At 40.6% G+C, this 14398-nt stretch overlaps 1 protein-coding gene and 1 long non-coding RNA gene across 2 annotated transcripts; both read right to left on the bottom strand.

Moving 5' to 3' along the window:
• Positions 1-2200: 2200 nt before the first annotated feature.
• Positions 2201-4303, bottom strand: LOC141786414 (zinc finger MYM-type protein 1-like). The gene has a single exon (XM_074665067.1). It carries the CDS (start codon positions 4301-4303, stop codon positions 2201-2203), a length of 2103 nt encoding a protein of 700 aa, XP_074521168.1.
• Positions 4304-6034: 1731 nt separating this feature from the next.
• Positions 6035-7567, bottom strand: LOC141786421 (uncharacterized). Its single transcript, XR_012597756.1, has 3 exons — positions 7259-7567; positions 6551-6888; positions 6035-6169 (listed from the first exon to the last, which is right to left on the bottom strand). It is a non-coding gene; the product is annotated as an uncharacterized LOC141786421 (long non-coding RNA).
• Between the last annotated feature and the right edge of the window lie 6831 nt (positions 7568-14398).

Raw genomic sequence — 14398 nt, 5'->3', positions numbered from 1 at the left:
GGGTTAGTGAGATTTATGTGGGTTGGTTTATGTCCTTTTATTCCATTTATTCCATTATTTATGATCAGTTTCACTTTCCATTCATCAATGTATTTATCCTTTTATATCTTTTACCTGTTCATTTATTCATGCACATATTTCTTCTTTTAGTTAATAAATAAACTTTTCATATATAAAGAAATTGGTTTCTGTCTTTGTGTGGTTGAAATTAACGACGTCTGTACACCGTTCAAAAGAATTCACAATTGATGTAGCGTCCTTTTGTTATTGAGACTTGATAATTAATAATTCTATGAATTATTAAATGACAAATTCTTACAGTAAACCTTTCTAGAGTTTCCCTGTTTTCTCCAAAACTGGGTGGTGCCCCGACTTAAATTTAAACTCACATATTGTAAGTTTAGATGTCTTTTGAAAGTTAGCTATACTTTCGCTCCAGTGGAATGCTGTTAATAATTAATTAGTCATTATCAGTGGCGTGGTGTGGGGATTTTTTTTTTTTGAGGAAGCCAAGTGAGACAAAGCCTCTAATCTGTATGATTTTTAGGGAGTGGGGTACATAAAATACTTTGTTGCAGCTTGTATATCGCTTTTTCATGTAATGGAATGACCTGTTAGAGCGCCCAGAGAGCGCTCATTTTACTTACTTTGAACACCGACACACACCTTTCACTCCCCCACCCTCAGTCACTCATTCACACGCGTACATTGTCCTCTTGACTTAGCTTAAATGTATTATTAATTTACTCAACCGCCCACTCAAACGCACAACCAGCCGCTTCATGCACACTGCTAATGTGCTAACCTCGCTGATTTCATTCAGTGGCTTGATGATGATGATGATGATTCTGTCATTTGATTGGTTTGAGGCCAAAGACAGGGTGGCTTCCCTTGACACGGTCTTGGCCAATCACAGGTGAGTAGTGTCATGACCGCAGCCTCATCTGATTGGTTATTTATTTATTTTTTTTCACCAAGGGACGCCAACTCTGCTTGGCTTCCTTGCAGGCAACAGTGTGCAGTATCATATTTTCACCACTTATTCACAGCATAACATTTAGGAGGGCGCTGTTTTACACATTGTAAAATGCTCAATAAGTAGAGGAGAGAAATAAGGAGGAGATGACAGTGACGAAACACAGAAGAATTATCGAAACTGTTATAAAGGAGTATTTTCATTAAAACACAGCTACAGTCTGAAAAAAGTGATGAAGCATGGCTTCCCATGGCTTTTACGGTTGCTAGGCGCTACCCGAGTAGCTGCCTGTTGCAGCAGCTCTCTCGTCTTTGTCCGTTTCTTGTAATTTTTTCGTCTCTTTTTCGTCATCTTTGTATTTGGAGTGGATCATCACTTTGTATGGTTCATTGTCGGTCACGGACACCAAACTTTTTGTGGCTTCGGCGGTATTTTTTACTACTTTTCTCCTGTGTTTGTCTGGAGATCCTACATGTAACCATGGCTGCATTGTTTACATGCGCAATTAGCTGTTAGCAGCAGTGGCGGCCCGTGATAAAAATTACCGAGGAAGCCAGCTTGGACAACGAATTTAATTCAGTATTCACCTGTTATTTCCATGCAAACAATGTAGCCTACTGTTACAGTACTTTTATTTTACCCACTTCTCATTCATTCCAGTGAAAAAAAAGAGGACAGCATGTGTGAGAGACAGTAAGCCTGCGGGGGCGGACGTTCTGGAGAATACCTGAACCGAACTGATCTCTGGAAACGGCTTTTGTTGGCGGCAGAAACGACTTCGTCTTTACAGCGCACTTTTCTTGAAAACGGCACAGAAAATAGTTGGACAGGAAAATGTGCAGCTTCGTGTGGATGTAGCCTGAGTTTGACTGACTTATTAACTGTTTTGTTGACATTCCCTTTAGCGCAGCTCCATCTGGTGTATGCATAACGCAACCCCAGCCACTACTATAGCTTCTAATCTATGCGCCCTATAATGCGGTGCGCCCAATATATGAAAACAGTTGTCAAATAGGCCAGTCATCGAAGGTGCGCCCTATTTCCGAAGCGCCTTGTAGTGCGGAAAATACGGTACATTATGCATAAGAAAAAATGTGACAACTCTGTCATCAAAAAGGCCACGGCGGGCCATGGTGCTGTCCACGGTGCTGAAGCTGGACAGGTACAGGGGCATGGCAGCCCATTTGTCACAAGATGCATACATTTTTTTAATGTAACTCACCGCTACTTGAAGAGCAATGGCATTCTTCTATCCTTCATCGTGGCAAACCGAGTAGTGATTCTGTCATATAGCTCCCCGCGGGACTTGAGGTCTTGTGTGACAGAAGACTCCATGGAGATCTTGGCCAAATGTCCCAGTCTGTCTTGTCCACAGCTGTTTCTCAAGTAGGTTTTGATCCTTTTCAAGCAGGAAAAGGACCTCTCTGCAGACGTGCTTGACACAGGTATGGTGAGCATCAGCCTCAGTAGTTTGCAAACTTCGGGCAAGGCAGAGGTCAGTTCATCTTTAATGAGCATCTTCAGGAGCTCAGCTGGTGGCTTGTGAAAGAGGGTATCTGCATAGATGACTTGCAGCTCATTTCTCAGTCTCAGTTCATCAAAAACTGGGTAGGTTTTAACCAACTGAGAGATCTCAACCCCCGGGAATCCTGCAGGCTGGGAATACGTCTTAAATGACGCATTATCCAGGACACAAAAAAAACTTAGACACTTCATGTCCTCAAACCTGTGTGTCATGTGCTGCACAATACCATCAAGCAGCTGGAAAAAGAGGCGTCGGTAGGCATCCACAGGCCCTGTGTCCTCATGTTCCCCATCCGGAGTGACTCCCAGCTCAAAATCTGCCCAGGCCCGGCAGCGCTGCTTGCGTCGCAGCTGGTTTGGCATCCCAACAGCCTGTACTGTCTCCTCGTACAGCTGATTGAAGGTTTCGGTGCTCCGGGTTGCTTTTAAAGCAGTCAAAGTGCCATTGACTCTTTCCTCACATTTTCTAATGTCCAACGCTCTGCTCTGAAGCACCTGGAAAAGGGGCTCAGTCAGACCAAAAATCGTCTTGAAAACCCCAAGCATGAACATGAAATCAAAGTCATCCAGCTTCTGTCTCAATGCCGAGCTCTGTGCTATTGCATCCTTGTCCCAACCAGGTTCAGCTGTGATCCGATCCAATGCAGTGATCAGTGATCCTCGGCCCTCATGCACTGCGTGCACTGCGCGGCTTTTAAAGTTCCACCGAGTGGTGCTGCCGCCGGGCACGCAGATGCTGTCCACTTCTTTGAGCAGTGCTGTGCGCTTAGGTGAGCGGCTGAAGAAGTTGTGGAAGGAGTCGAGAGAAGCAAAAAACAGTCTTGATTCCCGAATATTGCTTGTCCCCTGAGCCAAAACTAAATTAAGTTTGTGTGCATAGCAATGAACAAACAATGCGTGCCGACATTTTACTTTTACGAGCGCCTGAACGCCTCCTCTCTGGCCACTCATACAGCTGGCGCCATCATAAGTTTGACAAATCAGCTTTGTCTCGGGATTGTAGCTGCCAATTGTTTTCATCACCACTGCAGCAATGGTTTCAGCATCTCTCTCCAGACTAATATCATGGAAACCAAGAAACCTCTCACATATGATGCCGCTCTCGTTTACATAGCGGACTATGACTGTCAGCTGGCACCTGCACGATATGTCAGTGGTATCATCCACCTCAATGGCTATGAATGGAGCAGCATTTATTTCTTTATCAATTTCTTCCTGGATGACATGAGCAGTGCTTTCGATGATGTCATTCTGAATTGTCTTTGATGTGCTGGTAAATGCGGTTGCTGATGATAAATGCTCCGCCATGGTGGTGTCAAATTCAGCAAAAGTCTGCACAAGCTCCATGAAGTTTCCCCTGTTGCCGGAGCTGCTGGTCGATTCACTGTGGCCCCGGAATGCCTGCTCCTGGCCTCCGAGATATAATACAGCAGCAATCAACCTCTTCAAAATGGCACGGTTTTTCTCCACCTGTTGGTTGTGCCTCGTTACGCTTATTGCAGCCGCTTGATCCAGTGCTTCATCAATCCGTACTCGTCCGAAAAGTTTAAGTTTGAGCTCAGATGTTATATGGCCTCTGGACTTTGAATGCCTCTCCATGGCCCTCGCGAGGTTGGCCAGATCCACGAATCCTGTGGTGCTCCAGGGGTTGTTCAAGGAGCCTGATCTGTCAAACAGCAGACATGGCCAGCAGAAAAGCCGGTTAAGCCTGGCACTCCCTGTTAGCCACTCGTTTCTAGCATAGTTAGCTTCACAAAAAGAGCGGACTTTTCCATCGGCTCTGCCCTTCGTTAAGTGGAGCATTGGAGTCGGCCTACCGTCCCGCTTGACCTTTAGTTGAACCTCAAAAGGAAGTTTTTTGAAGTCATTTTTTACAAAAAAATCAAGATCTTTGTCACCATCCATAGCTGAACTTTCTGTGTGGGCTAACACTGACACTCACACTGGCGCCGGCACAGTTGAATCAGTGTGTTTATTTTTTCGTAACGGTGTGTTATTGGCTGGAAGCCAGATTCGATCTGGCCTCCCTCATATCTTTTTTAATGATGCATCAACCAGTAAGCGATGAGCCTTGCTTCAACCTGATTGGCTAATACAGGCTGTTTTTTTTTCTAAGGGAGGCAAAGTGAAGCGGGCCTCCGTGCTGACTGACAGGGCAGAGGGCATGAGACACGTAGTGTAATACACAATGAGAGCTTGACAGGAGGGCGCTGTTTTGCTTCTCACGCTAAGCCAAAGCAGAGGTGCGCCAATGTAGTGTTTTGACAAGGAAATGACAATATAAAATACATTGTGGTTAAGCTTGTTTATAGGCTATTTTTTTTCTTTCTTGTTATATTTTTTGGGGAAGCCAGGCTTCCCTTGGCCTCCGTGAAAAACCGCCACTGGTTAGCAGCCTGTAGCATGTCAATGCTAACTAGTGTAGGGCTTGATGATTTCCCTCGAGCTGAGGAGGAGGCGGTGAGGACGAAATGCTGGTTCTCGGATGTGAGCTGGGAGGTGACGACGTGGACCTGTCCTTCCATCCATCGTTGTTGGGAACGTGGAATCTCGCTCCGGGGGGTGGATGAGCTAGCTGTGCCAATCCAGCGGCATCATGCTGTTCACGGACGTGGCTGACGGAGCAGACATCGGACGCCGCGACACATCGGAGGAGCTTCGCCTGCTGTGAGCAGACAGGATCCAGGAGACAGAGACTGAACAGACTGCTGGGGAGGCTCAGTCCTGGACCCTGTGGAGGTGGAGACTGGCTGGGCTGGAGAGTGGTGGACGAGTGGTGGACGAGTGGTGGACGGGATGTCGTCATCTAATTTCTTATGGACATTTTTGCACTTTCTATACTCTTTCTTACTTATGTTTTCTTAAATGCTGCGGTGACTCCTGAATTTCCCCTCGGGGATAAATAAAGTATTTTTCTATTTCTATTCTTTCTTCTATTCTATTCCCTTGGCCTCCGGGAGAAAACGCCACTGGTCATTATTTGACACCAATTCACGCTACACCACTCAGCCAAACCAGCACCCCAAATAACAGAAAATTTTACTCAAAGTGGCTGTTTTCAACCCCAACAGTCCACAAGGGTCAAACAAAGAAAATGGTGCTTTTCCGCCAAAACAAGGTTTCAAAGTTCTTGTTTGTTTCACTGAGGATATGATTTTGTCTGCCTTGTTTAGGGTTGTCTTGATTGTAATAACTAGAATGTTAATTTCAGTGAAAATGGTAACAGGCAGCTATTTAACCCTAGCATTTCAAGTGAAAGTGATTAGTGTTGACATAACATAACACAGGATCACATTGTTCTTTAACTGTAAAAAAAATTAATCATCATTAATTTTGAAATTAGAAAGAAGAGACGACACTCCAGAAGAGGTCAACTGAAATCGTGACTTTTTAATAATGACCTCAGAATCCTGTCGTTGTTGAGTCAAATGAACCCTTTAACACAGCTTGCCTACAAAAGTCCAAAACCACTGTCATTTGTTGAGATGCAGCTCTCCAACTGAAAAAAAAGATCTCCATAAGAGCAGATATGACCAGGCAACCTGAGGGTGCGGAAGCATGTGGATGAAGTTGGATGCTGTCCTCGGACAACCTCCACCTTCATGTCAGTCATGGGTATTTCCCATCCAACCTAGAACTTAAAAATCTGCTTCATTTTTTCTTGGGATGCTGAAAGTACACAGAAGCAAAGCACAACACAGATATGTCAGATAAGATCGGAAACTGAGACAATCAATAGAACAATAAAAATTAAGCTACAGCTTTAGGGGATAGTATGGCTCTTCTGATGTCAGTTGTATAAGGTGCTTGTGCCTTGCACCTGGAGAAGGAGGGAGAAAGGTGGTCTTTGTATTTGTAAGACATGCCACTATTCAATGCAGCACTATGCTCCACCCTGCATACACTTTGCACTATTTCACTAAACAGTGGGCAAGCTGAAGTCCCTTATTTACATCTCATCAGAAGAGCTCAACTCTGTCCTTAAAATCAATAAAAAAAAACTATTTAAAAGGCACACTTCAAAGCAGATGGGTTTTGAATGCAGCATACCTGTTCTCACAAATTAATGCAGGTACCCAATTGTTCTATGTTTGCAATCAAGTGGCTACCCATCATCTGTGTCATCCCCCAACTCTGCATCCTCTGGCCATCTGATATGGTCAAGAAAGATCTAAGGAAGAAAACAGAGCGATCGTGGTAACTTTACAAAAGGTGTGTCATCACTTGCAGCCATTCTTGTTAATGTTAGTGTGCTTGTTGGTTTCTGTCAACACAGGAAGATCCCATGCCAGTGCTAAGTCAATTATGGCTGCTCTCTGATCCTCTGTGAGTGTACTGTGTTTGCTGCATTCTCCTCCTTTCTTGTCTGAGCCTTGATCCTCATAGAGCTTTTGAAGAAAGACAAGAAAAAGCAAGATCACTCTCAAATAGTAAGTTGAGATGTATTAGATAGAACTATAGTGTAGTCAAGTATTATCAAACATGCAAATGTTAGCTTGTGTATTGGAAGCATCACACTTAATATAATTTTGATTTCAAAAATCAGAGCAATGTGGTATATACTTTGATTTGGGGACATTTACATACTTGTGCTAAATTACCTTGTAAACATTTTTCAACATAACACTAAGCTTAAACACAACTCTGTTGTCTATCAGGATGTGAAAAAGAACTTTAACATTTAACATTAATCAAAAAGTGGTAAGAACAAAGAAAACTGTACCACCAAAAGTATGAATTTCTCCTGTATAGACTTACAGGTTTTAGAGTCTCCCTGACATCCATGTCTGCCACATCTTCAAGGGTAATTGTAGCCGTCTGTGGATCATCACCTAACAGCACATGAAGCACTGCTGGACTGAACCCAGGCAGACGAGAGCCACCGTGTAGAAGAGAATGACCAATCATCCTTCCTGCCACAACAAACATTTCACTCTAAACCAGCACTTGAGAGGTTGATGGGATTAGATGGTCAGCTTGGCCCTCAAACAGCAGAGCCCCAGTTGCATTTCCTATGAAGGTAAATATTGAGCATTAAGGGTGTTACAAAAATGACATTTCAGTTATTACATCTGTCAGACAGTTCAGCAGATAATAAAGAAATACACAAAATTCATTCATTTTCTGAACCGCTTATCCTGTTCAGGGTCTCAGGAGGCTGGAGTCTATCCCAGCTTTCATTGGGCAAGCAGGGTACACCCTGGACTGTTCGCCAGTCAATCACAGGACTGACACAGACAGGTACACAGCCTTTCACACACACACACTCGCACCTACAAGTTTTTCTCTACAATTTAGTGTTCAATTAACCCTGATGAGCATGTATTTGGACTGTGGGAGGAAGCAGCAGTGCCCAGAGAGAACCTACGCATGCACAGGAAGAACATGCAAACCACACAGAAAGGCCCACCTGCCAAGCTGGAAATCGAACCCGCAACCTTCTTGCTGTGAGGCTGCAGCACTAACTGTTGCGCCATCCGAAATACACAAAATACTACATAAAAAGTTCACGTGTATTGTGCATTTACACAGGATTTGGTTTTGTTGGTTTATTTCTTGAGGATATACTATGAGTCTAGGTTGAGAGAAAACTCAACAAGTCATGCAAAGTCAAAATGTGGCCTACAGCAATTTACAAATTTTATGTCAACGCCCATAATAGATTCACATACCACTGTAAAAAAGAGGAAACTACATTGGTGCTGCCAAATTGTACAGGCCTACATCACATTCTACAGACTGAAAAAAAAATATTTGTTTGAGAATAATTCATTTGAATAATTCATTTGAATTATTCTCATCTCTTAAAATAAAAAGTTTTTTTCCCAGAACTATTAATGTTTAGATGGGGAAAAAAACCATTTCTTTAAGAGCTTTGAAAAACATTAAGAATGTTGTCTCAACTTATGTAAAAATCCATGGTCCAGGAGTTGCATTAAGCAAACGTGTTCTTTTTCTTATATCACTTTGTACAACACATTTGTCTTGAGGACTTACCTAGATCAACTTGGAAACCATGATGCAATTTGTGCATTACCATACTGAAGAAGTGACGATTTACACCATCTCCAATAGCCACATCTCCTGGAGACACAAGTAATAGTACATAAATGCAAAGAGTGACCTCCTGTATTGTACCAAACTTGACTGTTCTTTTTCTATCCACTTTATTGTGTGAGGTACCAATGCATAGTCAGTGTACCACATGCAGTGGATAGAGGTGTTCAAATCAAGGTTTTGAGAAGTAAATAGAAGTCCAACCAAAGAATCAATGGATCTACTGTCCTGAGAGTGGGTGTGAGAGTGAGTGGTTGTTCGTCTCTGAGTTTGCCCTCTATGACAAAATGGAGACCTGTCAAGGTCACTCATCAAAAGTCAGCTGGGATCAGCCCTGGCCTCTCACTTCCCCATCAGAGATAAGTGAGTAAGATGATGGATGAAAACACTATTACAATAATATGTCAGCTGCTGTACTGGAATTTCTGTGTGCTTCTTTTCTAAACTGGGGGTGTGCCAACAGCCAACAATAATGGATAAGGACAGGATGAATATCTCATCCAACCACCTTCAACAAATCAGAACTTTCTCATCAAAGGATTAATGGAAAAGTGAAGGGCAGTTTGTGATTCAGTATTGGGCATAACGTACATCCAGAAGCTGTTTCATATGCAAATGATATTTAAATAAAAAGCATTGTTTATATACATTTCAAGCTCCAAATTAACCCGAAAGTATGCTTCTCTGGTCTTAAGATAGAAGAGAGAAAGAAAGTGAAAAACCAACATGCTTACAGACTTTTAAAACAACACAGTACATCTTTTTTGGTCAGGTATCAGTACCTTGTAGCTTTGCTTGAAAGGGTCTTGCCCAGTCAATCCTGGGAGCTTTGTAAAAGCTCAAAATTCTCCCTTCTTGCTCCTCTAGGTCTTCCCCTATGTCTATCTTGATCTTGAGGGTGGGCTCATCTTCACTGCTCTGAATTAATGTCCTTTTGTAATGGTCCGCTGCTAGTTTTGGATCAGCAATCGCTTCCCATGCTGAAAATTCAAAAGTAGTTTACAAGGTACCTGAAACAAAGTGGGCAGTATACCTTGCATACTCTATGCACTGTAGTAAATACTGAACAAACCAAATATTAGAGTCTTTATAGCAATTTTTAAGGTGCAGATCTATGATTTAAGAGAACATTCCTAACAATGCAAATCTTTCATTTCATTATACTATAATTCCAACTACCTTGAACATTACATTCCATGGGTGTGGGCTCCAGTGGGTTATCCGCTTGTGAAGAATTGCAGATAATCCCAGGAAATCTAAACATTAAAAAAATTCAAATAAATAAACGAAAACACACAAGGACAAGCAAAAATATACACCTCATTTTGATATTTGAAACAACAAGTATTCCTACTACCAATAAGTTTTTGCAGGACCCCCATGGCAACTGCACACTCATAGGTATCCAATTTATGTCTGCTATACCTTTCCCCATAGACATTATACACGTAGACGCCTCATTGACTGGCGATGCCTATTGGAGCTGACATAGCTGCCGGCCGCCATCTTGGATGGGTCTCACACACTGCCCCAGCACGTTCATTATACTGAGAAAGGTGTAGAATGCACAACTATTATGAGCATAACTCAGCGAATTTTTACCCGATTTTCACATGAAAACGTTAGTTATACTGACATAAAACGATAAATGGTCAATAAAACAAAATTATTGTGAAGTCTTACTTGTGAATGGTAATCCCACATGATCTACTCTCAAAATTGCGCTGGTTATAGCAACCGTAGGTGGCACAAAATACCGGCATAATTAATCACTTTGCGCTCAATCCATTTGTGTCTGCTGCTGGAATGTAGTGAGGAGACCCATCCAATATGGCGGCGACACGCTACGCGGTTCAGTACGTAATGAAGTGTCTATGTATATATGTCTATGCCTTTCCCCACATGAACTTGCATGGAATGCCAGGCTCTCAGCTGGGAATTACTCATATTGGACAGGAGTCCTAAGGGCACATCCTTATACGGGGATACACACACAGTGGTTATTGAACTACAAAGAACTTACAAAGAATGAAATAAAACTTTGTTTTTAATATCAGTTTTGGTAATTTGTCACTGATTTTGCCTTAAAGTGGCATATGAGTGGCATCTTACCAAACCAGCATCCTGCTCTGATGTTTGGTCCTCAGTGGCATCACTCCTCTTGTTAGTAGAATATAAAAAATATGAAAAAAAATACTTTTCCGGCAGTTACATTGTCAACCAAGGTACAGTATTCAATCCTGTGATGGTTAAAAAATTAACAAATGTGCCAGGGTAGATTAGCTAATTTAGTTATAACAGGGTTCCTACAGCTCAACCCAGGTTAAATTCAAGACTTCGTAAGACTATTTTAAGGTTGTTTGAAATAAAATTTAAGACCAAGTCAACAACGAACAACAATTGAAACAAAGAAAACAAATAAAAACATCACATGAATTACCTGGCAATTTTAACCCAATGTTTGTTTTTTAATAAAACATCACTTTTTACCTTCTTTTTAACCCCATGTTTACAAATGTATGCCTATTTTCACATCTTTTGAAATTTAATATCAAATTTAATTCCCAATTTTGCTGCCATAATCATTTTTCCTAAGCCACTTTTGGACCAATTTTGCCATTTTTTGCGATTTTATACCTACTTTGCATCTATTTATTAACCTTTTTCTACTTTCATACCATTTTTACCCATTTTTTACAATTTCATGCCTATTAACCTCAATATAAACACTTTTTTCCCACTTTTGGACCATTGTTTTACATTTTTTAAACCCAATTTTAGAACTTTATGCCTATTTTGCAGCAATTCATCTTTTTTGGCCACTGTCAGAGCCATTTTTGCAATTTTTACATGGTTTTTGAAATTTAATTAAAAAAATTTAATTCACAATACTGCTGCCACAATCAATTTTCTCAGGCCACTTTTGGATTTTTTTTGTCAATTTTTCCCCATTTATTTCTATCTCCTGGCACTGTAGGTAGAACCAATACATGCGTCTGCTCTAAAAGATCCTGGTGCAACCACATCACTGTTTTGTTAGTTCTGCTATTGTGATCATGCGATGTTGCTGTGAGAGTAAACCGGTGAATTATTTTTGAAAAATAGATAAATGTTAGTAAATATTTTTTAGTTCAATCCAACATAAATCTTACTGATGTGTTCAAAATTTTAAGACTTTTGAAAATTGGATTTAAGACATTTTAATGCCAATTAAGGCTTTACTTTTAAAATAATGAGTTTAATGCCTTTTAAGACTTTTCAAGGATCCGCGGGAACCCTATATAAATCATTCATAATCCAACTTACATGTTCCTGACAGGACTGAATGTGAACTGGAATAAGTGGAAGGGGAATCAACATTCCACAGGTGATACGAGTATTTTTTGGCATCCTCTGAAACTCAGCTGCATCGAATGGCAGTAGACTGGTTGTTAGTTTGTCTTGCAGTGGGACAATGTAAAGGATGTTCTTTCCATTGTTTGATGAGCTCTTCAGAATTTTAGCAGTATACCCCTCAGACCCCTGAGGCAATGGAGTGTTTTTTTCTTTGACCACTACCTCCTATAGATTAGATTAGACAAGACAAGACAAGACAAGACAAGACAAGACAAGTATAAGTTGCAAGACACTTCACCCATGTTGCCTGTGTACAAATGTGACTGAATGTCTGGCAGTGATTGGAGAGACCATAGACCCAGTATGGCAGCCTCAGAGCAGCTGTAGCAACAAATGTATAGCTTACCAACACCACTGTGATAATGTGAGAGTGAATGAATAATGTATTCAGTAAAAGAGAAAGGTTTTACAAAAATACAATGCATTATCAATATTATTGTTATTATGAGTACTAGTCACATAATATAAACTAAAACTCTACATAAGTGACAGGAGAAACTCACTAAGAGCTTTTTCAAGCAGCCAGCCAACACGCAAATCTCACATTTTGGGATATTCTTCTAGCAGCACCCTGCATATCTGGAATAAGATATTGTGGCTGAACATATAAAGTAAAGTAACTTGGCTGATAGGAAATTCAGCCTGGCTGTTATATGCCCCTATGCACTATATAAAAAGTGGATAACGCATGATTAAAAAATTTACAGTAGGAATATGTTTGTACATCAGAATACAATCAGCCCATCTTTGTCTCTCCTCATGAAATATCTGCACAACCATCTTTTCAGTGCCGTATGATCTTGTTATTTGTCAGTCTTTGAGGCTCACCTCTGTGTGATCTGCATCATCTGCAATATTTATAGTCCTTCTTCCAAGACCTGCCTGGAGAAGCACTGTTTCGTCATGGGGTGTTCTGTCTGTGTTGGCAGGCTGCAGGTAGAACTGCAGCTCCATTCACCACCCTCGTCTGCACATCTGCTGGTCTTTTTTTGCGTTTTTGTCCCCTTGAATACATTGCTGGGAAACATCTTGAGTAAAAGTTTGACAATAATCAATAAGTGAAATTTGAAAAATAAAATGATTGATTTCTTCAATAAATGTAATTTTAAGATGCATTGCACCATATTGTTGTATTTGTAAAATTCTGTGTTAAGGCTTTGTTATGCCCTGTCCAGCTCTTAATAACCATATTATCTCCATAGGAAGTAATTAATAAGCATCCTCCACTGACATACAGATGTTCAATAGCACTTAGCCTTGAACACTAGTAGGCAAAAACTTGAGGCATGGATACATTCAACCTGTGGACTTTTTCCCCCAATTTATTTCACAGACACAGTTATAAGGAGTTAATTATGTAAACTTATTCATCACAGCAATTTTGATCTAATAGGGGAGACTGGGGACAGTTGCAACACTTTTTACATTACTCTCAGTTACTCAGAGAATATTTGAACTAGTCTCACCAAATCTTTACATATTAAACCTACATCTGTCTGCCAAATGGCCATACCATTTAAAGATGGCTACTTATAACATATTAATCAGAATATTTATTTGAATAGAGGAATTCAGACGTTGCAACTGACCCCAAACCTGGGGACAGTTGCAACACAGATCAGGGACGGTTGCAACATATAAAAAAACATTAACTTTTCACTAATTATCCTCAGGGTTTTGTCTAAATAGGACAAATACTAATGTGGGCTCAAATTCAATTTTCTTTTTTGTACAGCTTTAAGGTATTTAATTTGTTTTGTTTTGTTTTGTTTAAAACATGGGCCTACCTTGAGTCAATGTGCAGATATTACTGAAGCTATAAAAACTCAATATTGCATTTTTGGGACAAAAAGAATGGAATAACTTGCAATATTATGTTTTGATGCCGTGCTTGCAAGATTCTTTTTTTTCTTGTGGAACCTGAACAATGTGGTGTGGCATATGTCAAAGGCCTTGGTCACTGCCCTCACTGATTTGCCCTCAACTGTAATAATATCTAAGGCTTGTTCCAAAATACTGAGGGGAACCCCTCTGTTAGTGACTCTCTTCCTCACTCTTTGCATACTGAAAATAAACAGAATACAATTTCTCTATTTAGATGATTCATTCACTCTATGACAAGTTTATATGACACATACAACATACAACAATAACTAAGTGCTAATTTTTGCTTTACAAGTTATTTGGGAAATTATTATGTTTATCATTAGTGTTACTTTCTTCATATGATCGCCTGTTCTGTTCATCATGAGCAATAAAATATATTAATTTTGCCTATTTTGAACTAAAAATGTTAAAAAAATATGGTTGTGTGGTCTTTTCTAATATGACTAACCTAATAGCATGGGGACAGTTGCAACAGTTGCAACTGTCCCCATGGTACCAGTCATGACAAAACACCATGTGCTAGCTAGCCACATTGACATTGACACATGCTCACCATGT

Source organism: Halichoeres trimaculatus, unplaced genomic scaffold, assembly GCF_033239565.1.
Source record: "Halichoeres trimaculatus isolate MK-OKI-2021-1 unplaced genomic scaffold, fHalTri1.1 fHalTri1_scaffold_27, whole genome shotgun sequence".
NCBI classification, from domain to species: domain Eukaryota; kingdom Metazoa; phylum Chordata; class Actinopteri; order Labriformes; family Labridae; genus Halichoeres; species Halichoeres trimaculatus.
Note: the sequence above shows the minus strand (reverse complement) of the source record. Positions and strands in the feature narration are given on the sequence as shown.

Coding starts and splice junctions, on each gene's coding strand:
- LOC141786414 (XM_074665067.1), bottom strand. CDS start 4,303: ATGCTCCACTTAACGAAGGGCAGAGCCGATGGAAAAGTCCGCTCTTTT.